The 26,853-nt window shown below is 40.3% G+C and overlaps 1 protein-coding gene across 1 annotated transcript in view; it reads left to right on the plus strand.

Moving 5' to 3' along the window:
* lig1 (ligase I, DNA, ATP-dependent) overlaps positions 1-26,853 on the plus strand; it is a 48,480-nt gene that overhangs the window by 20,330 nt on the left and 1,297 nt on the right. The window contains exons 18-26 of the mRNA XM_023424517.2: positions 908-1,003; positions 5,810-5,920; positions 8,335-8,406; positions 10,325-10,469; positions 12,225-12,307; positions 13,024-13,176; positions 17,786-17,839; positions 22,698-22,841; positions 23,729-23,821. Of these exons, the coding sequence (XP_023280285.1) occupies positions 908-1,003; positions 5,810-5,920; positions 8,335-8,406; positions 10,325-10,469; positions 12,225-12,307; positions 13,024-13,176; positions 17,786-17,839; positions 22,698-22,841; positions 23,729-23,821 (951 nt within the window). The remainder of the gene's footprint in view (positions 1-907; positions 1,004-5,809; positions 5,921-8,334; positions 8,407-10,324; positions 10,470-12,224; positions 12,308-13,023; positions 13,177-17,785; positions 17,840-22,697; positions 22,842-23,728; positions 23,822-26,853) is intronic.

A 26,853-nucleotide genomic window follows, 5' to 3' on the forward strand; every position in this document is an offset into this window, starting at 1 on the left:
ACCACATTAAGAGCAACAAAGAAGGAATCCTTCCAGGACCAGACAGACATGCAATGGATTCAAAAATGACGCAAATAACAATAGTGAAATTGAGCTACGGAGAAACAACATTGGGTAGATGGATCACAAACATATGAGTTAAGGCAAGCAGTTGAGCAGCTTCCAAGTACCGCCAAGACAGGTAGGACTGGAGCTAGACGACCTTCTCACTACCACGAAGACCACATACATGCAGAATGGCAACGATCAGGCGATTAATTAGTTAATTGACAGAAAAACCAGCAACTATTTTTGCCGTTGAGTAATCATTTAAGTAACATTTCGAGCAAAATTAGTAAAACATTTTGTGGTTTCAGCTTCTTCAATGTGAAACTAATCTGAATACCTTTTGGTTTTGACTGATGGTTGGACCAAACACGCAATCTGAAGAAGTCACCTTGGGCAGTGGAAAATTACAACTATGAAATATTGTGATTGCTTTTTCCACTGCTTTTTGACCAAACGATTAATAGACTAATCAAAAATAATTGCCAGATTAATTATAATGAAAATATTCATTAGTTACAGGTGGAACAGTGACTTCGATAATCTTAACAATCACAGATGTACGCCACTGAAGTCGTAAAAGATGGCAAGATATGATTGGTCAGGGTGTCTCTCAGCCAAGTCACAGTAAGAATATATGACTCTGACAGGCTAATTTAACACAGTGAGCATCTATAAAAGACAAATGTTTTCACTAATTTGATCCCAGCATAACATATTTTTAAGATTGTCATAACTGAGAATATATATGACTCCATCATCTCCTAATCTCAATCTGTGATCAATCAGGTTTCACTTGTAATACAAACAGGCTGCTTTAGTTTGTTTTTATTTATTTATTGTTCTTTATTTCTCCCCACAGATTCACATTTTGGAGAGCGGCGAGGTTCGAATATTCAGCCGCAACCAGGAAGACAACACCAGCAAATACCCCGATATCATCTCTCGCATTCCCAAGGTAAAACACTCAGAACACGCAGAGCACTGCAGCTCAGCCCCTGGGAGAGAGGCGAGTCGCTGTGAGCCGTGATTGGTAACCGACGGCTTTTACAGTGTGCAAATAACAACTGCAACACAGTCGTCTCGTTCACTCTGTCTTTCATTTTGCCGCTTTTTCTCAACCTATCTATCATCTGTCTGGTTTTCATGCGCCCACTTCTGCTCTTTGTCTCAGTCTGTCTCAGTTTGAAACCCGCTCCTCAAAGCTTATTAGTTATCTTTGGTTATCTGTTGCCCTCCCTTGTCCTTTGGTCCCCCTTCAGTTGTCGAGAGCCACCGCTCGCCATTAAATTTCCTTTTTCTAAGGACAGAAATGTTAAACCAGCTTGTCATGAAACTTCATCTCTCCAATAGATGTGAAAAACACCAATCATTTAATTGAAAGTTGGAGCTGTGGGTAGGCTCGCCAAATTAGCGAGGATCTGCTTGCACAGGAAGAGAGCAGGCGATCACCGGTACCTGGTGCCTTGGCAGTTGGCCTGGGGTTATCTAAGCACACTCACTGCTCGGCACCTGCTGAGTGTTTTTCTGCTGTAGTGAGGAACTGCAAATAAAGCTGTATCAGTTGGCTTTCTCTACTCTTGCCTTCGTCGTTCACAGTTGCTGTTTTCAAGACTTTGTTGAGTACACAAGCGTTATTAAAACATCAATAATAGGAATAAAAGATATTCCCATCTGGTCTGTATTAATCAGGGCAGGTTATTGAATCAGATAAACTCTCAACACAGTCAATGAAGGTTATTAATGGGTCCCTTTGCTGGAATTTATTAAGACATAATTTATAGGTAATAAGAGGAAACAGGTGTGCTTTGCCTGCACTGAATTTTCTGTTGATGCCTGCTTCAAAAAAAAAAGGACTAGACATTATTTGTTCCTGAAAATGAATGCAGGAAAAAGGCAGCACAGCAGAGCTTACAAGAAAGTGAAAGAATCACCTCCTGTCTTGATCATTTTGGTGAATTTTATTTTGAAGTAATATGCTGACAAAACTGCTGAGGTTTGCTTAGCAACATGTCTCACATAATGATTAGAAAGTTCAATTTTTCTACAATGCATGTAGTTTTTCAGGTCAAACCAATCCTTAGTGAATCACACTTATTACTACTTACTACTACTGCTACTTAAAAATTCTTCTGAGCTGAGAAACAAACCAAAGGGGAATACTGTTCCTGTTATAGGGAACAAAGCGCCGTGTTTTAATTCATCACAATCTTTCCATTTTTGCAGAAATGGTGCATTTCAGTACAGCATGTGAACGTTTGCTGGTCTACATCAGTTGGACTGCATCTCTATCTCAGAAATCAGCAGTCAGATTTTGAATGACTTTTTGGGGATGGTATTTTTTGCTGTCAAGGGTGTCATGAGTTTAATCCCAGAGAAAGATTAGATTTGGGGAAAAAATTGGCAATGATCTAGCTGGTGAATCTGTTTAGTCCTTTTCAGAATCAGGTAGGAAGGAAATGATGATGGTGGGAGGCTACACCTGCAGCGAAGCGACCACTTTGTTACTGGTTGACATGGAGGGTCTAAGTAGTTTGGGTTTTTTTTTTGTTTGTTTTGTTTTGTTTTTTCACTATGGCCCATGTGGTCTCACAGCAGGGGATAAACACCTACCCACACTGTTGTGGTCCAGCTGGTTCTGTTTTTAAAAGTCGCTGTTTTCAACTCTCAGTGCTGTTGTGACTTGTAAGTTCATCTTAACTTCTATGTTCCTGGTCGTTCTTTCAGATATCAGGCTCATCTAATTGTTTCCCCATCGCTTGTACAGCTGTGTTAGAGCTGTATTAAGTTTTACTGTGACTGCAAACTGACACTTCCTGCTGCTTCACATTAAAAACTTTCCACTGATGGAGCTTTCTGGTGGCCTCGGTAATGAGCATGAACTGCAATGTCAAGTCCAATAAGGGACTTAAGTTGCGTATTTTCCATTTCCTGATGTTTACCTACCATTAACTCTACTCTACTAAAAGCATAAAAACACCCCAAAAATACTTTGAAAAAAAAAACTCTTTCCAACAGCAAACCAGGCTTTTATTTTGAAGCAGCTATTGGAAATGCAGTGTATTTGTCATGATGTTATCTTTGTTAGTGGCACCAAAAGTAGGTTTACACAACGAGATATGGATTTATTTGGCACCATTCAAGTAGATTGGTTTTAGATGTTGCAGGGAGGAATGGTAATAGAAGAAACAGACGGACAGTGTGTAGTGTGTGTGTGTGTTTGTGTGTGTGTGTGTGTGTGTGTGTGTGTGTGTGTGTATATGTGTGTGTGTGTGTGTGTGTGTGTGTGTGTGACCCATCACAACTCCCAACATGTCATCAAGGCAGAAAAACATCTTTTACTTCGCCTTGCTGGAAAACCAGAAACAGCGAGACTTGAATGGTTGTGGTTTTCTCGTGGCTCAGCTCAGTTTCATGACGGCAAATGAGTACAAAGTTTACTTTTCACCACCACCCTCCCCTCCTCTCATTTTTGACTCGTCCTCTCTCTCTCTCTCTCTCTCTCTCTCTCTCTCTCTCTCTCTCACACCCTGTGTCTCATCATTTCACACGGCATCTGCCCTCTCACAAAGACTTTCATCTCTTCTTCTTTTTTTTCTTTTCATAACTTTAAAAGCGACACGGTTCTTTGTCTTTCGCTCTCACCTCATTGCTCCATCCGTCCACTTGTCTTTCTCATGTCGCTGTGTCTAATCATTCCTCTCCTTTCTTCGTCATTACTTCTTGATGATGCCTGTTCGTTTCCTCACTACTTGCTGCTCTCTTTTCACCTTTACTTCTCCTCTCTTCTCACTCTTGTCTTATTCATTCTTGTCTGTCTCTTCCTCTCATCTTTTTTTCAGCACTTTGATACAGCCTGTCTGCAGTTTCACCTTTCTGGTCTGTCTCTCTGCCTCTTATACCCTTCCCCTCTCACCACTCCTCTCTCTCTCCCTCTACACTCCTTACATATTCGCTGTTTTTCTTCGTTGTCTGTCGATGCTCCTGTCTGCTGTCTTCTCTCACCTTTTTTGTTTTTGCTTTCAGTTCCTCTAAATCCCCATCTCCCTTCTCACCATTTCTCTTTCACACTCTTTTTCCTCACATCTCTCTCCTTCTTTAAAACCTTTTCTTTCACTTTTTTTTGCTGTCTTCTCTCCCTTGCTGCTCTCCCTTCCCCTCATTCTCTCTATACCCGTTAACCTGTTTTTCTTGTCATCTTTCTTTTTCTTTTTTTTGTACCTCTCTCCTTTGCTGTCTCTGTCTTTTCTTTTGTCATTTTCTCTGCCTAAACTGTAAGGGCTTAGACAGAAAAACAAATAAGCAGTGTGAAAAGTTTGGGTGTTTTTGCTTAATTTGATTGTTCCGAGAAAGATGTAGTATTTTTACATTATGGCATTCATTTCATTTTATTTAATTTGTGCCTGAAATAATTTTCCTGTGTTTATGTAATTTATGACTCTTAATTTAATACTTTTAATTTACTGGTGTTGTGAAATCAGCCAATGTCAGCTGTTCAAATGAAGCTTTCATCTCACATATCGATTACTGACCATTAATGTGGCAGACAGTTGATAAAAGATGAAAATTTGCATCCCGTGCCTGACATTATGTTGTCAAGGCAGTGGCTGTGCGCATCACAAATTCATGTGAACACAATAAATGAACAATGCCTGAGTGAAACTTCACACTAACACACACGCACGCTGCATAGAGGAGACGGTCTGATTAGATTTTACAGCACCTTGCTGCATTATTTTGCATATTAATGAGGGAAAACTAATTTTCCTGAAGCTACCATAGTGCCTTAATGCATTAAATTATGAATTAATAGTAATACATTATCGCATTAATATTAATTCAAATACGTTAATTCATAATTAATGCATTACTTAGCCTAATGACCTTATGGGGATAACTGGTTATGTTTGATATATTAGACTGTTTCAAAACAACTTGTTACCTCTAATGTGTCTGCTACCCTGAACTCTGATTGGCTTCTTCTGATGACCTTTCTGATTTTGCTTCTCTGATCATCTCTGTCTGGTTCAGGTTGTAAATTCAAACGTTTAAAGCATCCTGGTGGCCCCGAATCGACCAGGAAGTAAGAGATTAAGCCTTACACACAGGATTTGTTGGCTTATATAATTAGCAGCCATTCAGTGTGATGTTGAGAATCAGGGGTGATGGTCAATGTAATCTGCCCCTGACCCAGACGGTTTATCCACAGTCTAAACCCTGTCAGTGTTTTTTACCTTCACAGGGAAACAACTGAAAGCTGCCAAAGCCTTTTACTGAGTGCAGAATTAAAAAACAAACAAGCTTTTGGCACAGTGTGGGCGTCCGACCAAGCGAGGGGGTGTGTTGAACAGTTTGGTAACTGGTTGTGCATAAGAGACAACAGCAACAGCCATGGCTACTCAAGAGGAGCGATAAATGTAGCGGAGGAAAAAAAAAAGAATGTTAATGTGTTGACTTCCAAAGCATTTGGCAACAAATTGGGGGCAACTGCAGGTCCTGAAACAGCCTGAACACGTCTATATGCCTGTATTCATGTCTTTTTAAAAGCTCTGAGTTAAGTCTCATATCAAGTTTGAATCTAAGTTTGTTGGATTTACTTCAGTGAAACTTTCAGACAATCTCCTGTTTGCCACAGCAGATGTTGCTTATATGCAGATTGGCAAATAACATCATGTGGCTTTTTTAATCATGAAAAACCCTCTTCATCTCTCTCTGAGTATAATCTCTGTGGTTTTCGTTGTGTCTTCTTCATTTTTTCCCACAGGTGAAGAAGGACTCAGTGGTATCCTGCGTCCTGGACACAGAGGCTGTCGCCTGGGATCGTGAGAAGAAACAGATCCAGCCCTTCCAGGTCCTCACCACTCGTAAGAGAAAGGTATGATGTGGAGAGGAGGTGTAAAAAGAATAAAATGTCAGCGAGGTGTTTTGATCAGAGTAATGGCCTTTTTCCACCACAGCAATCACATTAGGGTGGAACTGCTCCCTGTCTTACCCTGTCTTTTTGTATGCATGATGACATCCAAGTAAATTAGGAAAGGAGAAATGAGAGTGCAAATGTGGAGAACGTGATGATGAAAATGGATGAAAATGATTATCCTGATGATTTTTTTTGCTGGATACTGTTACGGCCACTACGAAATCATGATTAGTTGTAATGATGGTTTGATGCACAAACTGATTGTACTGCCCTTCTGGCATCTCGCAACAACATCTCCACTGTTTTCACTACCACAAGCATTCTTGCAGAAATTAAATATTTCAGCCGAGGAGATGGAGCCAGATATGGACTAATTAAACATCATTAATGAGCGGAGGGGAAAAGTAATGAGGAGAATGAAGGAGAACAGGGATAAATCAGGTGAAAAATCTTTCAGGTTTGAGAACTGCAGAGGTTTTATTTTAAACGCTGGCTTGTCATGTCTGCCTGATCACATTCCTTTACCTATGGTCATAAAAGATTTGGAATATCATCAAACCAGCTGTTTGTGACATCAAACTGAGCCTAATTATAACTTAATTGTGTACTAAGTGGAGATGTACACATCACTTAATGAAAAAAGTCACACCACACAAGCTAGTTCTGTGTGTTTATCAGGAAGAATAAAATACATCTCACACAATGTTTAATGAAATGAACTTTAATAATTGTGAATATGAAATGGAGAATATTATGTTATAACTCAAATTACCATATTTTATGCCGATAACGTTTTGTTAGATGACATAATAACATCAGCTAACATTAGCTTAGCACAAATAAATGTCAACTGTCTTGATACTACTAACTCTGAAACACACAGTGCTGTGCAAAAGTTTTGGGCATTAAAAATAAAGTGAGAATGCCTTCATGAATAGTTTTATTTATTATTTAACAGAAAAAAACTAAATCAAATCAATATTTTCTGTAACCACCATTTGACTTTAAAACAGCAGCAGTTCTCAGGTTGGATGTTCCAGCATCTTGGAGAACTTCCCACAGTTCTTCTGTGTATTTAGGCTGTCTCAGTCTTCTGTCTCTTAAAGTGATCCTATGGGAGCCAGACCATCTGCTGCAGGACTCCTTGTTCCTCTTGTCTCTGAAGATGGTTCTTCATGACTCTGGCAGTGTGTTTGGGCTGGTTGTCCTGCTGCAGAATCAATTTGGGACCGATCGGACGCCTCTCTGATGGTTTTGTGTGATGGACATGAGTCTAAACATCTGAAGTGCCCAAAGCTTTTGCACATTACTGTATATACATATTCAAATAAAAGAAATGGCACCTACATTTATAAGCCATCGGAGGGAAAATTTAACATATAATTTGCTTTTAAATTGAAAGCTTTTGTTTCCTAGCAACTGATTTACACATTAAAGGTGCCCTGTGGAGTTTTCTTGTAAACAATGTGTCTGTTTACGTTCAGTGTTAATCACAAAACACAGAAACCAACCCCCGAACAAATTCTTTCTTTGTCACAAAACATTCACAAAAATGATTTTGAGAACTACATTGTTTACATCCATGTTTACATGCTAGCAGTCTTTTTCCTCTCTGTCTTTGTTGGTGCATTGCTGCATTTCATTGTGCGTTAACTCCTCCTGTAGGTTGGTGGGAGAGTGTAAAACCATTGGCAGGGCTGTGTCTCGCATCACTCACTAGAAAAAACATTGCTCCCTGGTGCTACTGATGGTCAGAGACTCCGCAGGATACCTTTAAGCTGTAATGGTGCCACATAATTTAGTAAATCATTAGTTTGAAATTAACTAGTAGCTAGGGAGGAAAGACTTAACACACAAACTCGCAGTGGGTTTACGAGCAACTCGATTCTAGGAATTCAATATCACCTCTGCGCAGTAACTGAAAAGTCATGAAATTTTACATCAGGGCCACGGTGGAAACCTGGTAATAAGGCAAACTAGAGGGTGTAGAGGCTGACAGGAGTAAACAAGAGTAGAATAAGCAGGAGAAGGTGTTGGAGAGGTGAGAGTAGGAAATGGAGGAGTAGAAGAGGTTAGTGAAGTGAGTCGAGGAGCAGGAAGTAATATGCTGGAAGAGTGGGATAAATACAGCGAGGAGGTGCAATGCTGTTAAAAAGAAGAGAGAAGACGGGAAGGCGGGGTGGTTAACTTTCAAGATGAACGGGAGGGAAATCAAAGAGCTCTTTGTAACAACTCCCAAGGTTGGCTGTACCGATTTGTGAATAAGATGCGTCTATTTGCATATTTTTGTCAAGGCAAAAATATTAAAATGTATATATGTGTGTGTGTGTGTGTGTGTGTGTGTGTGTGTGTTTGTTGATGTTTCTCTGCAGGACGTGGATGCCACGGAGATCAAAGTGCAAGTGTGCGTGTACGCCTTTGACCTCCTCTATCTCAATGGCGAGGTAAGATGAGATGATGAGAAAAATATTACCCAGAGATCGTTCTCAACGCCCCTGTTGTCATTTAAAACCAGCGTGTGTGCGTGTGTTTATTGTTTGTGAGTGTGCTCGCATGCTCATCGCCCCGCTGAGATGCCAACAACGTCCCTGAATGCCAATGATGGTGCTACTGGAGGCCGTAACTAGATAATGATTGTAACGCTCATTGTAATTCCAGTGGAGTGTGTCTGAGTGTGTGTCTGTCTGAGACTGTCTCCGAGTAAGGGTATATATGAGAGAGAATTTTCACATCCAAATAATGCACATTTTTAAGCAAATGTATAAAAGTCAGCCAAAATGCAAATAACTGAATGTTTCCATCAGCTGCTGCAAAGTGAATTTTTCCCAAGTGGACGACAACAAAAATACATAATTAAAAAAGCAACAGTGACTCTTTAGTTGTACCGTTTCATTGCTGTATCCCACCTAATATGGCATTTATGTAAATTTTATGAATTAATTTGTCTCTGGAAGCACAAGCTTTATGTCCTTTTTTATTGTTTATTTATTTTAATTTTTTTTTTTTAGAAAAATCAGCTCTTGCCCTTTATTTGTTTATTGTTTATTTCTCTTTCCTACAAATTGGGAATGTCCAATTCCCTGTACACTGCAGTACTTGTCACTGCTAGCTCCCTGTGTCCTGAGACGGTTTGTTCATGCTGTCCCCGCCTCATACTTTCCTGCTTAGGACCAAACCAACCAGCAGGAGCTGCAGTAGCTACCACTCAGGGCATCAAGGTCATGTCTTTGGTGCTGTTTTTTGGAATTCAGCAGGTTTTATGACCTAAGAAGGACTTTGCTACACATATGCAAAGAAATTATATTGAAGTAATGGGATTTTGTGGCAACATGACCATTGATGTATCTGTATGACATGTGTCAAAACATATGCAGCCAGTGTTTTTTTTTATATAAGCCTGCACAGCGGTGGTGTCTTGATGCATGTCAGTGTGTCAGAATATGCCACTGTCCTATTTCCCAGCTCTGGCACTCATCAACTCTCCAGAACAGCACAGCTTTTATCAAATTCACTCCCTGGATCGGCCTCTCCCGGCTGCTGTATCTTGACTGTCTGTATAATGTATTTGATACGTGCTGTGGGCATCGACAGTAACACGTCAAATCACACTCTGCAACATTAACAGTGTGTGCTGCAGTTGAAACTGTCAAGCAAAGTTATAAAATATAATCAGAAAGTTAAATGACTTAATGCACAAAAAACCTTGAATCAAATACTCACAAAATGTAAATCTTGTCAAAAACTTTCTCAGTGGTTTGGGGTGGCACTGAGGGAAATTTGGACTGAGATATGATCCCTCACTGGCTTTCCACACTTGCATATGGTCAGTAGTGTGCGTTAGAAGCTGTTTTAATTCGTTGCTGTTTTTAGTATAGAAAACGCAGCAATGTGTCAGCGGAAAAATCTGCAGCTTTTGACTTTTAGTGCATCACCCTGTCATCAATTCTCTATGTAGATGCTTTTCTATTTTAGCCAAGTGTTGAAAGACTTGAGTTAGTTAGTGGCCTTTTTTTAATGGACAAATGCCCCAAAAACTCCAGTGGATGTTTGGAAACATGCTCATAGTGATTGTCTTTTTGTGTGTGCGCTGCAGGTTTGAGACTGTATGTGCATGCATGCGCGTGGGGGTGTTTGTATGTGTGTCCAGAGCTGTCGTGACTGTTTCTGTGAGTATACTCTGAGACTGTGTGATTGTGTTTGTGTGGGTAGCTAGTTGAGATGGCATTTCATCCTTGTCATTGCAAGGCTCCAAGCTACGAAGAGGAAATGGTTGTAATGATGCACAGTTTTGCCATTTGTAATGATGCATGTGGCTTTTTTTTTTTTTTTTTTTTTTTTTTTTTTGTATGTGTGTTTGTGTAGTCCCTGGTGCGACAGCCGTTGAGTCGGCGTCGGGCTCTGCTGAAAGAAAGCTTCTCAGAGGTGGAGGGAGAGTTTATGTTCGCCCGATCCATTGACTCTGACAACACAGACGCCATCGCTGAGTTCCTGGAGCAGTCTGTCCGAGGTGTGTGTTGGTGTGCGTGTGAGATGAAGAGCGACTTACTTACTTGTTTTCCTTCTTCCTGTCTTTTTGTGTCTTGAACTTTGAATGTGTACTAACTGTGTACTAACTGTGTAGTTGTTTCCTCGCCTGCTGTCCCTGTGCATCTTGAACCTTTTTTGTGTGTGGGTGTGTTGCGTGAGCTTCATTTCATTTGTGCATTTGCCTGCTGCCTTCATGTGTAGATTGTGTGAGAGATGTGTGTAGTAGTTGTGTCCTTGTTCTGACTCTTTGTTTGGCCTGGATGTTGTTTGGATTATTGTGTGTTTGTGTGTGTGTGTGCCACAGAGATGGAACCTGTGAGTTGTGTAATTGAGTTTTCCTGTGTTTCTGACTGTGTGTGTATCCCCTTGTGTATATGAGCTATATAGCCTGTGTCCTTGTCTACTATCTGCCTTTGTGTCCTCGGGGCTCCAGACTGAGACATCTCAACGGTCACATGTGCAACCATTTAGAGAGCGTGCAAATTAAAATTTCATGTGGTCACGTGTTACATGATGATCACGAGGATGGTTTGGTGTCCCTCCAGCACGGGTACTGTGTTCGCCCTTGTGGTTGAAAGTAGTACTTTTTCTTCTTTGCTGGCCAGTTGCTCTTCCCCTGCCTGCACTTTTAGCATCAGTGAAACTCGGGAAACAATCCATTTAGCTTTTACCATGTTCCAAAGATGAAGTGGCCTGTAGCTGATTATTTTAAAGAACACAATGAGGAGAGGGGGAAGAGGCTGGTCGAGAGGGGACAGCCAATGAGAGATCCCGACGAAGCGGGAACCTCCGAGGCTGAAAAAAAATGAAGCCAACACTGAAGTACCAAAAACTGCACTTCTTCGAATGTTCCAACAGTGAGTCAATCCCCATAGACTCCCATGTTAAAACGCCCAACTTTACAGCACAAATAAACAAGTTTACAGAACTGTTTACAAAATCAGTTTTGGTCTCTGTAGCTAATTTCCTCCTTCATGACAACTGTACGGGAGGGGAATTTTTAGATAGCTCACTCATTCGGCATACACCAAGTCTTGGCTTGACACGCGACTCTCCCCTAGCCGGGAGTTCGGCGAAGTCAGGTACTGGCAAGATGACGACGGTGGAACAGCCCACTCTGAGCTTCAAAACCGCTCTTCAGAAACCTATGGGTGACGTCACGGAGGCAACGTCCATCTTTATCTTTACAGTCTACGGTCCTGACTCAAGACACAACTGATGAGAGCGCAGGTGCCGGCAGGGAGAGACTGACTGAGCCTGTGACGAAGAAAAAGTACTACTTTCAACCACAATGGCTGACGCAGTACCTGTGGTGGTGATACATGGGGAATGCTGTGTGTGTGTGTGTGTGTTATGTGGCCTGTCCATTGCAGGCAACTCTAAACTTGTTACCGGGTCAACACAGTTAAATCTTGGGATTTTCAAGTCACACAACGACGGTAAGAAACACAAAACTTGGAGCGAGCGATGCATCACCTACAGCACTGAGCCCCTCCCTGCTTCTTCTCAGTGGTTAGATGAGAGTAATCACTCAACAGAGGAGAATGACATGGTCATCAAGTTCAAGTCTGGAGCCCCGGTCCTGCACCTCTTTGTGTGTCTGTTTGTGTGTGTCACAGTGGGAGACAAAGACCGTCTGTGTATCTGAGAGATAATCTGTTCATTTCCTTTCTGCACAGGAAGAATCGTGATTTGGTATATTAATGTGTTTGTGTGTGTTTGTTTGCGTGTGTAGATTCCTGTGAGGGCCTGATGGTGAAGACTCTGGAGAAAGATGCCACCTACGAAATTGCCAAGCGCTCTCATAACTGGCTCAAGGTGTGTGTGGGGGTGGGGGTATGTGGGTGTGGGTGTGGGTGTTGATGGGGTTGGCCTTGTGAACAGTGTTAATTTGCCCAAACTTTACGCACTCTACTTGTTAATGTGGAGACACACTGACCCCAACATGTGTGTTACAGAATTCAAAGCACTTTGTCTGTTTATGACAGACACATACGAGTATAAAGTGACAGTCAAGACCATGGAGTTCGTTACTTCTTGCTATAACATGCAAACGCTGTTTTCTTGTTCTTTTAAATGTTCCAGTTTATTGCAAAATACAAATAATAGAATATTTAAAATGCCAAAATAAAGCAGCTTATTGTAGCAGAGGGATTTGATTTACATAAAGCTGCTCTGAAGTGTAAAGAATGATGAGTCCTCATAAAGACACAACATTTTTCACATACCTCAATTGATTAGAGTCTCAGCTTTACAGCCAAACTGGCTTCAGATTTCTGGAGGACAATAACATTTTCAAGACTATTAGCTTGTCATCATTTCCAGGCAGCATTAGAGACCTCTGACAGTTCACATTATTAATAAATGGCGTTTAATTGTGCCCTCTGGCTTTAAACTTATGCAAAGAAAACCAGTACCTTTTTTAGGAGTTGTAACTGATGAGATTTTGTTGTATTTTTCAGCTCCAGTTATGCATAACACCCCTGATCGTAAAATACACAGTACTAACTAACACAACGTTATTCTCCCCCCAGCTGAAGAAAGACTACCTGGAGGGGGTGGGCGACACAGTGGACCTGTGTGTGATTGGCGCCTACATGGGGAAAGGCAAGAGGACGGGCACCTACGGGGGCTTCCTGCTGGCGTGCTATGATGATGAGAACGAGGAGTTCCAGTCCATCTGCAAGGTGTGTGTCTGTACAGTGCATGTATAAACATGTCTAAACAAAAAACGTACGGCTACTGGTTTGTTTCACTGAGAAGAAATTACAGCAGAAAATTCCTTTTTTCTTTTATTCCTCCTGAAGCATGAAATGCGCAAATGATGTTTTCAAGTTTAATCATTTCTTAGACTTTGGAGTAGTTTATCTTATCATTTTGATCAAGATTCACATAATACAATCTGTGAAATAATAAGAGCAATCAACTTTTTTTCTTTATTTTATTTTATTTTTTACACATACTCCTCCACAATATGGAGAGATGTATTGAAGAATAAAAAATGATTCAGTGTCAATATCCTTAATTTCTAATTGTTTGGAAACAGTCCAACAAGTTGTTAATCCTACAAGTGTTTACAGAGTTTTTATGTTTTCAGACTTTTTTCTCTTCTCTTTGTGTGCTTCGCAAATCCCCTCTCTCATTCTGTGAAAACCACAGAACGACTAAGACAGACGTGTCACCTAGAAGAAATGGTTATTTATTGTATTTATATTTCATTTGAAGCATGATACTTTTGCTGAAGCTTCTGGATGAAGGTGTGCTTTGATCTAGCTGCATATTGTTGTCCAGCAAAAAAAAGAAATATAAATGTTCACTCACACAATATGCTGTTCTTTACCTTATATTCACCACATCTTACTAGCATAGCTGTAGTGCTCAAAAACACATTTTAAATGTCCAGTGTCTCCAATGCATTTCTTGAGTTGGCCTAAACCACAGAACCCAGAGAAAATGATTTTATATTTCTGGACTGGACACGTATGTCAACATTTTCAGGCAGCAGTTGAATCCTACATGTCGAATTCAAAAAATCGATGTAATTTAATTTGCCCTTTTGGTGTTTCATGTGTATAAACATGTAACCACTGGGAGGCAAGAGTGATAAAAAATAACTTCATAATACGCCCAATTTTCTGCTCCAAGATTCAGTTCTAGTTACACCTGGATAAAACTAATAGTAGTAATAGAACATAATAATAGAACAGTCCTGCAATAAATGATGGTTATAATGTTCATTTATGAGTAACTGTCTGCGACCAGAGAGGTGTTTCTGTTATTCAGCTGACCCTCATTCATATAAACGGGTTCATCAAAAATAATACAAACATCTGACCATAAAAAACAATACAGATCAACAGCACCACAAACTACATCCTCCAAAACGATCATAAACCTCTCTACCAAACATTATAACCGTCATGACAGTAAGATTTATTCTAGGACCGCTGTATTAGACTATTGCTTTATGTAGGTGTACCTAATAAACGGCCAGATTATTGTATTTTATGTATTGTTACACCCCGAGCGACTTGTTTTTCAACTTGTTTGTTTCTCTTCTGTGCCATATGTATTTTAGATCTTTGTATTAAGGTGCTATAGAGTGTTAATGGAGTGTGAGAGTTTGCTGTTTATGGTTGTTTGTAGCTTGTGTGTGTGTGTGTGTGTGTGTGTGTGTGTGTGTGTGTGTGTGTGTGTGTGTGTGTGTGTGTGTGGGGAGGCGTGACTGGGTGCATCTTAGAATAAGTGGTAAACATGTATTGGAGCATGCGTGACCACCTGAGTGTGTGTATTTGTGTGTGTGTACGTGTTTGAGATAATCAGAGCGTGAACATGTCAGAGTACGACTTCACCAAAGAGCATAAATTCTGTCTTGTCTGTCCTGCAAAAAGCTTCTATCTGCATTTTTTTTTCCCCCTCTGTAACTTTTATGTCTTTATCCATGGAAAAGGGATTTAGTGAGCAGCGAGCACATACCTTTTTTCTTTTTTTTCCCTTCCCAGAACCGCCCGCTTCACTTTCATATACTTACACACATTCACACCTGGGATCTGGCGGGTAGAACCGCAGCGCTCTGCTGTTGGCCGCTGAGCAGCTTCAGTGGAGCCGATGGAGGTTAAAGCACCCATTAGATTACCTTGTTAACTTTTCAGGCACTCTAGTGGTTTTCTCATGTTCGCACTGCTTCTTCTATAAAGAAAATGTCAATGTAAAATGTTGTCACACTGACCTGGAAAATGTGGCTAGTCTTGATGTGAGTTTAAATTACACAACAGAACACACAGCGGATGAATAACTCCTGTCTTTTGTCTGTTATTGATTTTCATGTTAATCTGTTTCTGCGCTTGTATAGCTGCTAGCTCCAGTGTGTCCGAGTCCTTCAGGTTCCAGATATTTTATCAACACAAGAGTTTTATTTTATACTGTCAGCATTGTTTAAACTTTCAGGTCTCCAGCTCTAATCAAACGCAGACTGAACTGCAGAATGGCAGGATTCAAACGCAGCATGTGACCCGGTGCATCCAGTCACACCAAGTTTTATCAAATCTATTATTCACACTTTCGCTTCAGATCTTGGCCGCATTAAGATCAAGTCTCAAACTCTGAGGTGTCCTCGATGGCATCCGTTTTTGATCTCAGCTGTGTGTGGATATCTTGGCAGTTACATCTTGTGCTTTCTTAAAGTTGAGTCGGTGCATCTCCTCCCCCATGCACAGCAACTTTAGCAATATTTTAGAAAGCACACTGAGGCTCACAGGCTTCAAAAACCAGAGCCAGAATCAGTTTATGTCATAATTAAGTAGCAGGCTGATTGATGTTTCGGCACTTGGCATACTTAATGGCAGTCAGTGGGCTATGTTTTTCATATTGCTCAGCATGAAACATTGTGGATATTGCAGGCAATGTTGTTGTTTTTTTTTAGTGTGCCTTTATTGACAATCAAAAATGGTACAGGGGAAAGAAACCTCGAAGATTGCTGGACGATTGTATGTATTGAATATTCTAGATAAATGCCGTAGTAGAATTTTTTTAAGATGAGCATCACTCAAAACAAAATCAAAAATCTTCCCAGATAACAGGAATCAATTATCAATTACACTGTGTCTACACAGGAGGCGTCACATGAGCAGAAACTCAAAGTCCTCTAACATGGGATGTGTTCAGGAACAGTGTAGAGTGTAGGTCACCTGTGCTTTTGCCCAGTACACATGCACTGTAGTTACGTGTGTGTAAAATGGATTTAAAATAGAAGCGTCGCTGTTCTGTCAGACGTGCGCGAGATGGACGACTGAGAAATGCAGCTGAAACATGTCCTGTGTAGACGTGACGTTCATCTTTACTGTGGTGCATCATGGCAATACAGCAGTTAAAGGTGTGTGTCATATGACTGCGGCAATCACGTTTCCTGCGAGCTGCATGTCATCTTTCTATCTCTCCTTCAATCTTCAATGTCAGCCATGAAAAAAAGGCTTAAATCTATATAAAAAAAAAAAAAAAAACAATCTTGTCCTTGACATGGTAAACTTAAAGAACCCTCGGTTTGAGAGGCTCTTCTGTAGCTGAAAGCAGAATTTAAGTCACGTTTCCATTTCCCAAATGTAATTTCAACTCTCTGTCCTGCTTAAACGTCCTTGAGCGAGTTCTCAGCAGATCCAGGATCAGTGCTGCTGCTGCTGCTGCTGCTGCTGCGAAGTCCACGCAGACTTCCCTCCCAGAAACAAAGGAGTAAATCTGAAACAGAAAGGACAGTTACTGCAGGTTACAGTCACAGCAGCAACTTGTTGTTTGGAGTCACGACATTACTTAAACTTTTACAGGACAATATTGTATTCTGTTTATTTGGCTTTGCCATTTTACAGTGGTGAAGTTGGAAAACTCCCATAGACCCACAAAAGGCTAATTCACTGGACATCTGGTCATCATTGGCACTGGCACTGACACGCCCTGATATGAAATCCCTGTCACTTCAGCACTTGTGCATCAAGGCAACTGCTTGTTCTATTTTATTTTCATGCTTAGTTTTTCTATCACGAGTACAGAGTATTATGTCAGCACCCATCTCGTTAAACGCTTTTTCTGGGTGAGCTCAGTGGGACGCCTTAGAACAGACTTAACAGCTTGGGCTCTTGGTAGATGAGTCTCCTTATGTACTTTGATGGGGTTTATTGAACATCTGTGGCTTGATATTATGGGAGGCAGGAATGACTCGGAGCAACGCTTCTATGAGTTTTTACTTCAGAGTAGAAAAATCAAGAAACTTATTCCAGAAAAAACACGTGTTCAAAGGCATCCATTCAAAAACAATAGAAACCAAATAACAAGAAATTCTAAGAATATAAGTCAGTTTGATACAGGACTTGGCCTGGCGAGATAGATAAAGCTAAATGCATGAAGGTACCACAGTTGAATGAAACCACTTTAAACCTTCTTGTGTTGAATGCAGCCTTGAAACATAAAGACCTTGTGGACACCTGCAGAATACACCTTTTTAGAACACATACTGTGAGCTGGAAAATTCTATATTTGCATGATATGCCAGCCTTTTTTTCTTTTCCTTTCAGTGCATGTCAGCCCATTAGGTGATTCCTGTGTCTCGGTGGGTTCAGGTCTTTTGAGAGGTGACACGACGCTTCAGGCAAAGCAGGCAGACGAGGCGCTCATGGCGTAGGGGTGGATTTGCTTGCTGTTCCGCGCTCTGCCTCTCGCTGCCAAATGTCTGCTGTCTCACCATGAGGGAATATGTGGACGTGTATGTCTTGAGTGTATGTCTTTCTTATCTCCTTTCGTCTCTTTCAGATCGGGACAGGCTTCAAGGATGAAGATCTGGAGCAGCATTACAAGTTCTTAAAGGTAAAATCATAGTCTGGGCTTTTGAAATTCAGCAGCTACAGCTTGATTTTTTTTTTATTTAACACAGAATCAGATTCAGTTTTGTGGTTAAGAACCAGAATGAGTGTGAGGTCTTTGGGGCCCTTCATTCTACAAATAATCACTCGCTAATTCCCTCTTTTCACATATAATAAACATTTATAAACTGAAATAGGATGACCAGTGTGCAAAAATCCTCCAAAAATACAACTCAAATTATGCCGTTGTTTGTAAGCGATGCCTCAGGGAACTTTTAACTTGACAAAATGAGAGAAGTCATAGAAATAAGCTCAGGTATGTTTTTCCCCCGCCTGAGGCTTGTCCACATATTGTCTGTTACTGGCAACGTGCTATATGCCACGGGAAAGAAATGACAGAAATACGACAGAGTACGCTTTGAAATAAATTTCTTGGCTTGCGAATGTGTGAATTTAGTCACTGCTTTGGAAACACTGGGCTGAGATCATAAACCAGTTCTGTTTCACCAATAATAACAGGCTTTTGGAGTAACTGTACAGGCGCGCTCTGACATTAGGTAATGAATTGCTTTTTCAATTTACATCTGAAGAGGTTTGTTCCAGAGTGGCAGCATTTGAAGAAATTGATAACTGCTCTCTGAAAATCATAGCTGTTGTCGGAGCCAGGATTCATTTGAGTACATTGTTGACTTTATCTGCTAAACTTAGACCCACTTTTAGCAAAATAAGAGCACAGGCTTTTAAAATCAGTTTATTAAAGTGACTAAGTGTTAAGTAACACTACCTGTACATGTAGTACGCTGTGGTGTTTTGGGATGAAATAACGTTAAAGAAGTATTCTAAAGGTGAAGGGTATACCCTCAGTTGTACAAACTGCTGCTCAGGACAGAATCACAGTGAAACAGTGATTGAAAAGGCGGCGTAACCTTTTTTTTTTTTTTCCCTCCCCAGACCAATACAGCCTGTACTGTAGTGCTTTGTAATGAAGCCCTCCATCTGAAAGTGATGGATGGTGAATTAAGGCTTGCTGCTGGTGTGGCCGTGGTGCTTTAGTTGCAGCGGGGCTCCAGACAGGGAGACGATTGGCTCTGTTCCCACACCTCTGGGTGCTGAGGTGCTGTGCTTTTAACAAGGGACACACTGATCCCTTTTCTTTTCTGTCCTGATGTTGATTCTGATACAGTAGCTGAACTCAGCAAGTACAGCTCTTAAACCAGAGCTCCTATTTTCTTTCACTGTTCAAAATCTAGCTCATTGTGTGGATGTTATGGGGATTATTCCTCTACTGCATGTGTTTGGTAACAAGGCTGGAACTACTCAACAGCTGAGGCGATTGATCAGTTAGGTGATTAACAGAAAATCTATTTCCCAACTAATACGTTTTTAAGTAAAATGTTCATTTCAGTTTAGCTAGCTGCGCTTGTTTGTTTCTTTTCAGCCTAGTTGCCGGTTTCCCCATATCTCAGATATTAACTTACACTACAGTGGACAATACAGTGCTACTGTAATTGATAAAAATGATAAATTCAGTATTAGATTTACTCCACAGCATTAAAGCTGGGCCAGAAATCTAGAAAAAAGCCCAGAATTTGAAAATACAGACTTCCCCTTTAGCTCCAATTAGCAGATGGTTAAACCTTTAGCAACATTCAACATGGCCACTCATCACCTGCTTTCATGTGAAATCAACCTACGCATTCAGATATCACAGTTCTCTCCATCTGTGAGACGCTGGAGTGATGGCCCCCCCTCTTCTCTCTTTGCCTTCATTTAGTCATTTCTGGAGTGCCATAATGCTTCTCTTACACCTGTACACTGACTCCAAACCATGGATTTATTGAACTAGAAAACATTTTGATCCCAGTCAGGTCTTTTTCTGTCGGCTCACGACCGATAGTCATTGTGCAGGCGTTACTCTTTTCATCACTGCTGATTTCTAATAGCTTTTATGCATATAACTTTTCTCGGTCACATTTAAAAGCCAGCTCTCTGCTGTTATTTGTATGATATAAGCTTCTTTGTGAAAAATTCTTTCATTATGATAAAATTCTTTTATCAAAAAATTTAAAGTAAGACCCAAGAAGTACTAAACTAGAATTGGCCTTTAACTATCAGTTTCCTTTTGAGCAAGAAGTTGAATTTATTTTTTGCTCACCATTATTGCTGCATAATCAAATGATCCATTTCATTTGAAATAAACCAAAAATTTTTGACAGCCGGTACAAAAACAGTGTGTTTTCCCAGCAACACCTGTACGTTGATTGTAATTACTCTACCAAGTCTCTTTATATTTGCCCTCAAGATTCACCTGGTGCTTGGAGGTGTGAATCTATTCAAAATAACACAAATAGTTGGAAATAACTGAAATGGCTCCTACACATTCACATTTTTAGGTTTGTGTAAAGTCTAATTATTGTTTTTAAGGGAAACTGCTGTGATCATGGTGACAGTGATGGAGCGCTCATATGGCTCAAAAAGCTCAAAGCAGAATCTTTCCTATAGAAATGTTGTTTAAATAACTGGCTTATAGTAATCAAGCAGTCCACTCACACTGTTCATTATGGGTGTTTTTATACGAGACAACATATAAAGCAAAAACTTAAAAACTGTTACTGCAATCTTTCACATGCTTAGACTCTCCTCTTACTAACTATTCACTCAAGCCATAGTGTGTAACAATTGTCCCAACACCAGTTCACTCGTGTGTGTGTGTGTGAGCGAGTGTGTGTGTGCGCGCGCGAGCGAGTCTGTGTGTGTGCGAGGGAGTGTGTGTGAGCGCGCACGCTGTACGCTACCTGATATCTTCACCACTGTGACTCAGTGAGTTATTTTGCCCTCCCCGTCCTGCTCTGCTCGCGTTCGGGACTTTCACAGTGCGTAATTATCGTCCCCGTTCTCTCACAGCAGCAGGTACGTTACGTGAGTGGAGTGTAATTCATTCACCCTGACCGTTCAGACTGAGCATGAGCAGGAGGGGGCCGCGGCGCAGTTTATTATTTTATATTTATATCAGTCAAAGCTGCCCGTTTTATTACTTTACATTCATGTAATGAATATACAGATGTCAATTAGATGGTAATCTGCAAGAGAAATGGAGATAAAGTAAAATAATTTGGTTATAATAATCATCCACTTATAGCAATCAATTTGACTTGACTGACGTGATCACTGTAAGTGGTTTCCACTGTATTTAAATTAGCGTTTGGTACATTTTATAACCATAAAGACAAATAAACAGTGTGGATCAGTTCCCTCTGATTGATACCTGACCTGTCTAATAAACTCTGTAAGAGTATCAGAGCATCACTTAGTGTAACTGAGTGGCCACAAGTTTGAGCTCTGACAGAACTCTTGCGTGTATCAGCAGCAGTGTTTTATAAGACTCTACACGCCTACCCGCTCGCTCATTGTTATTCTCTCTGTATAAGAGTGTCACTTTAATGCCTACAGAATAAATACTGTTAGAAAACCAGCAGCACCACTACTGCTGGAGCCCTCTTTCCCCAGCATTACTTAACTATGACCCAGTTCTGTGGCCACTGCAGCAGTGTAGTTAACATTACACTGTTTCAGAGCCTCATTCGCTCAAATGCTGGTTTTACACCAAAAGGGGATGGGTATTATTTTGTGAAAAGTGTGACACCTACGCTGACAGAATGATTGGTCGTGTCAAAGTAAAAAAGGCTCGATTAGATACTGAAGTTGACAGTTTGCTTAGAGGAGAGTTTGGTGGAGTCCTGAGCTCAGCTGCTAGGTTTAGTTTATATTTTTTTTTTTTCTTTTTTATCCTAAGAGTTGATAATCAGATAACAAAAACATGTATATGAATGTGTTTCTGAATGAAACCTTTCATGTTGGTGTGTGATAATGTGGTTTGGAAATCACCCTCTCATGTTGCCCCTCAGGCAAGAAGGTGTCATTTGAATATGAGAGTATTCGAACTCTGTGCCGTCTCTTGGGACGTGATTGTAAGGCAGCAGCAGGCTCCATCAGGGCATCCACAGCCACTCTGTCACTGTCTGTTTATTCAGGTTCTCTGTGAATACGTTGCCCTATTTTTTCTTTTGTGTTTTTTTTTTTTTTACATTGTGTATGTCTGTATGTATCTACAGCAGTGTTTCCCCCTACCGTTGCCCAGGGAAAACTTTGCAACGGGATCCCCAAGAAACCAAAGGAGGGAAAAAAAACGTACAAAGTAAAATTAAAAAAAATACAAAATCTTTCATGTTATTTACTTAATTTATGTGAACTTGTTACATTTCAGCTCAGTGTGAGAGTCTTTACTGCGTTTTACCGTCATTTACAGTCGTGTTCTCTCCTCCTCTGCTTTCTGTTGCACCGTGTGTGTGTGTGTGTGTGTGTGTGTGTGTGTGTGTGTGTGTGTGTGTGTGTGTGGAGAGACTATGACACACACATGGAGGAGAGCAGAGACAGGTTGAGAACTCGTTACATTAAGTGCAATAAAAGCCTTTCAACGAGCATTATAAATCCCTCTGAAACCAAAGATGGGCAGAAGTCGACCTCAAGCATCTGAACATCAGGACAAAATATCAGCAATTTTTTTTTTTTTTTTTTTTTTTTAAATGCACACAATCTGGCGACAGTGATGAGGATGGCAGCGGCTCTGCTGCTGATGGCAGGCAAACTTGATCCTGAGAGCATGGAAGGACAGGCTTTCAACCATCATGGCCATACAAGACCAAAAAAAAACTTTATACAATCTTGTAGGATTCAAACTCAAGACAACGGCTACAGAGAACTGATCAAATATAGTGTAGTGTCATTTTTTTTATTTTGCCAGTGGACCACTGGGAAATAAATGACTCCCTTTATTTGTCATTATTTATTTTTATTTTCTCCAGGACCACATTCTGCCGAAGCCCCGTGCCTACTACCGCGTCGACCAATCAGCAGAGCCCGACATGTGGCTCGACGCCGTGCAGGTTTGGGAAGTGAAGTGTGCCGACCTTTCGCTGTCGCCCATCTACAAGGCTGCCATGGGAATGGTCAGTTCAGCCCCCCCCCCATGTGTTTCCACTGAAATTCAGCCTGTTACAGTCTGTTGCCTATGAAGAGAAGTCACAATTAGTGGCTCTTCATTGAGTTATTAAAAATGTTGTAAAAGATGCTGGATTTAATGGAACAGATAGTTGTTTATTGGCTGCATGTTTGACACAGAGTCCCACAGTGCACATAAAAGTGTTTGCCATAACATCAAGAGTATACGACTCATTTTAATCACCGTGGAGGGAAAATGGCTCTGAGATGGACAAGTAATGTCTGTCTAAAATGTATGATGAATGTAATAGAAGGAAATGCTTAGGTTTTTAAATGTTTTGACCATTTTAAGTTATAAAAATCTGAATGTAAAGTTAGCAGTTGTTGCATTTCAGTGTCAATTATCCTTAAATTGTATTTTTAAGCACATGAGATGCACTTTTCCAAGTTTGATTGGTTATGAGGCTCTTATAAACCCATAGTTGTTGACCAGTAACCTCAGATTTCACTGAGATGGATTACATTTATGTAGTGAGCTATTATATTTGATCCTACATATCATATAATCCATTAAAAATCTTGCATACAGTTATTTACATACAGTCATTCCTTTTTAAACCACCCCAGGTATTCAGGAGGAAAAAGTGCAATAAGCGACTACGAGAGGCAGATACATTGAAGTAGGAAAAACGTACAGTTATTCGTAACAGGAAGCTGAGAGGGAATGATGTTTTAGAACCTTGAACTAAAGGGATTTTAACAGCTTTCAAAGCCTGATAGTGAAAAAAATTAATTCAACACACCTCTACCATTTTCAGGACGAATGTTCACATATACCGATCGATCGCAGTTCTCTGTTTACTGATTCTGATTCTGTCTACATGCCTGCCTTCAGGTGGATCCAGAGAAGGGCATTTCTCTGAGGTTCCCCCGCTTCCTTCGGATCAGAGACGACAAAAAACCCGAGGACGCTACGACCGGAGCTCAGGTACGTCAGATTTGCTGCACTGGGAGAAGCCTAGTGAAAAATATAGCAGGGGTGTGAAGTCATCAGCGCAGTAAAGTACAGAATATTGTCAGATACACTTTTTAATTATAGAATATTATCTCTAGAGTGTGCGTGAGGTCAAACACGTGGGCTTTTTGTTTGTTGGGCCATGTCTCAGTGTCATGTAGAGATGATGCATCATCATCATCTTCACGGTCACTTCACAATAGCTGTCCTGTAAAATTTCAAGGGTGAGTAGCTCTCCAAGGACGGTCTTTCTTTTTTTCTTTTTTTATGCTTTGGTTTATGTAGAGTCCTCCCACTGCACGTCGAACACAGCTGTACAGCAGCACCTCCGAGTTTAGTGATGGAGTCTGGGAAATATAATGTCATGCAGCAAGCAGGGAGTTGTATTGTACAGTAGAGATGTGCAGGTCAGCTCTGCCCTGACCTGAATACACACATTCAACTACCCAACACCAGTCACCAGCCAGCCTGTGTTCATACTAAATATAAACACATAAATCTAATCAGTGGGTTTCTATTCGATCACTGTATGAATGGACGACACCACACTTGCCTCGATGACAGCAACATTTACCAAATACATAAAAAGAACCACCTCTTCTCTTTGAATAGAAAGACTGAATACGCCCTGCTCTCCACTTTTTTCTTTGTACATATTAATAGTGCTGAAAAAAATAGGACTGCAGCAAACAATTATTTTCATTTTCTAGTAATGTTCAAAATATTTTCTTGATTTATCAGTTAAGCATTTGGTCTGTAAAACGACAATTGTAAAGAATGTATGAAAAATGATAAATTATTAAAATGGTTGCTGATTTGTTTTCTGTGAATCGATTAATCAGCTAATCATTCCACCTCTGAAAATGATCCGCAGTTATATTTTGATTTATGAAGTAAAACATTTTTGCTGGTTCCAGCCACATCAATAAAAATTAATTATTTTAGCATTTCGATTTTTTTCTTTTGGCAAAGGCTAATATCACCTTGGGCTCTGGAAGGTTGTGATGGGAATTTGTCCTGGTATTTTATTTTATGTTGTTTTGATAGTTGATCGAGTAAATGATCAATCAAAGGGTAAAAACGGTAGATTAATTAAAAGAAAGTTCAAACTTGTTCAACACACAAAGTTACTTCTTGTACGGCTGCACAATTTATTTTTCCTGAACTTGCAATCAGGAAGCCACTGTGATGACCTGTGGCCACATATTTATTATTATTATTATCTTTATTTAATCAGGGAGTCTCATTAAGATGTCTTTTAAGAGAGATCTGAGAGCAAGAAACATCACAACTACACAATTCAAGAAACCAAGAAACAAGGAGTCAAGAAAAACAGAACGGTCATAACATACTACAAATAATAAAGCTTTAAAATCTCAAGGGGAAATGTTAGACTGTAGTTTGAGAGCAGTTTGCAGCTCATTCCACTGAAATGGTAAATAGTACCTGAGACCAGTTCTGCCAACGTTAGTGCGAACATGAGAGACAGCAAAGGTTAAGTAGTTACTGTGGATACTGGATTTAAATGAGAGAAGAGATGTGAAGGTAGAGGCTATATGGTATGGCTATTTCTTCTTGACTGTATGGAGGCCCAACCGACCATGTGATGCAGAGAACAGTATTATTCGTTTGTGATAAAGCCGAGTGCTCTGTGATACACAGGGCTGAACCTCTGTAGTGTTGCTGGGAATATCTCCATAGTCAAGAATAGACATGAAGGCTGACTGCAAAATAGTTTTACAGCTGGAGGAAGACGGACGTCCTTTCATTCTACACAAGACGCCTAGTTTGATTTTTCATTTCTGAATCAAATGTTGAATATGAATCTTGAATGACAGCCTACCCTCAAGTATTTGTAGGAATCAGCATCAGTAATGTTTTTCCATTTAAAGTTTTACTTGCAGGTGGAGGTGGAGAAAAACATGTACATGGGCTTTTCAGCATTTTAAAATGTGTCTTCCCTTAATCTGATATAGAGCTTCGTATAATTGATTTATCTGCCAATTTATTTTCTCATCGAATGGAGTCATTGTTTGGTCTGTTATGTGACTTAACTGAGATTTATTCAAATTAAAATCTCTGGTGATGGATAATGACTCAAACGACTTAACACAACATGAAAGTATTGCAGTATTTATTTTTTTGCCATATTTATATATTTGTAGTATTACAAACTCAGTCTGGCGACATTCCCCCCAAGAAAGACTCTATTAAGTTGATACTAATGCAAACCAAGCGTTTCCTACTATTGCAGCTTCACATTAAAGACATTTAACTGGCAAAACATGAGTTGACTTTTATTATGAAGTAGGCACAGGAAGAGCCATGTGTTTGTCAGTCAACTTAGCACTTAACGCTGTCGCTCATCAAAAACGCGTCTACGAAGGGCATTCTCTGCATTTTTTTGGACAGCGGATCAGGTTGAAATATTGCCAGAGTAACAGTAAGAGTGAGCTGCAGCACACCTCTAACTTCTCAGCGATGTAACAAACTCCTGCTGTTTGCAGACTCGTGCTGTGTGCAGCATCAAACTCGGTCACGGAAAAAGACCAATTATTGTCTGACTTCTTTATTAAAACAGCAGTTTGTTGAACCGCCCCCACAATTCTCTGTCCTGGAGTATAAAACCGCATTAACCATTTACTACAGATGTCGCCAAATCACCCAGGACTGAAATCTTCCATATTGCCACATAAAACATAAATGCATATCACAGTAAGTCCAAGGTGACGCCGTCAGATTGCCTTTTTAGTCCGACCAACAGTCCAGGACCCTGAGGGATTCAGTCCATCTCAGCAAAGCAGCCCACTCTCACAACTGAAAAGCTGTCACTTGAGTATGTTTGGCATGTTGGCTTAATAAATAACATTAGTGAATCCACAAATAGTTTCAGCTTGAATCTGACATTCTCAGTCATTAATACTGAGAAATCACTTTCCTTCATTGTAGAGAAGTCTATAGTGGCAATCAGTATTACAGCATGCTTTCGTCCACGATCACTAAAT

The sequence above is a fragment of the Seriola lalandi genome, unplaced genomic scaffold (assembly GCF_002814215.2).
Source record: "Seriola lalandi dorsalis isolate HSWRI2012SDOR001 ecotype SW California unplaced genomic scaffold, Sedor1 jcf7180002054736, whole genome shotgun sequence".
In the NCBI taxonomy this organism is placed as follows: Eukaryota; Metazoa; Chordata; class Actinopteri; order Carangiformes; family Carangidae; genus Seriola; species Seriola lalandi.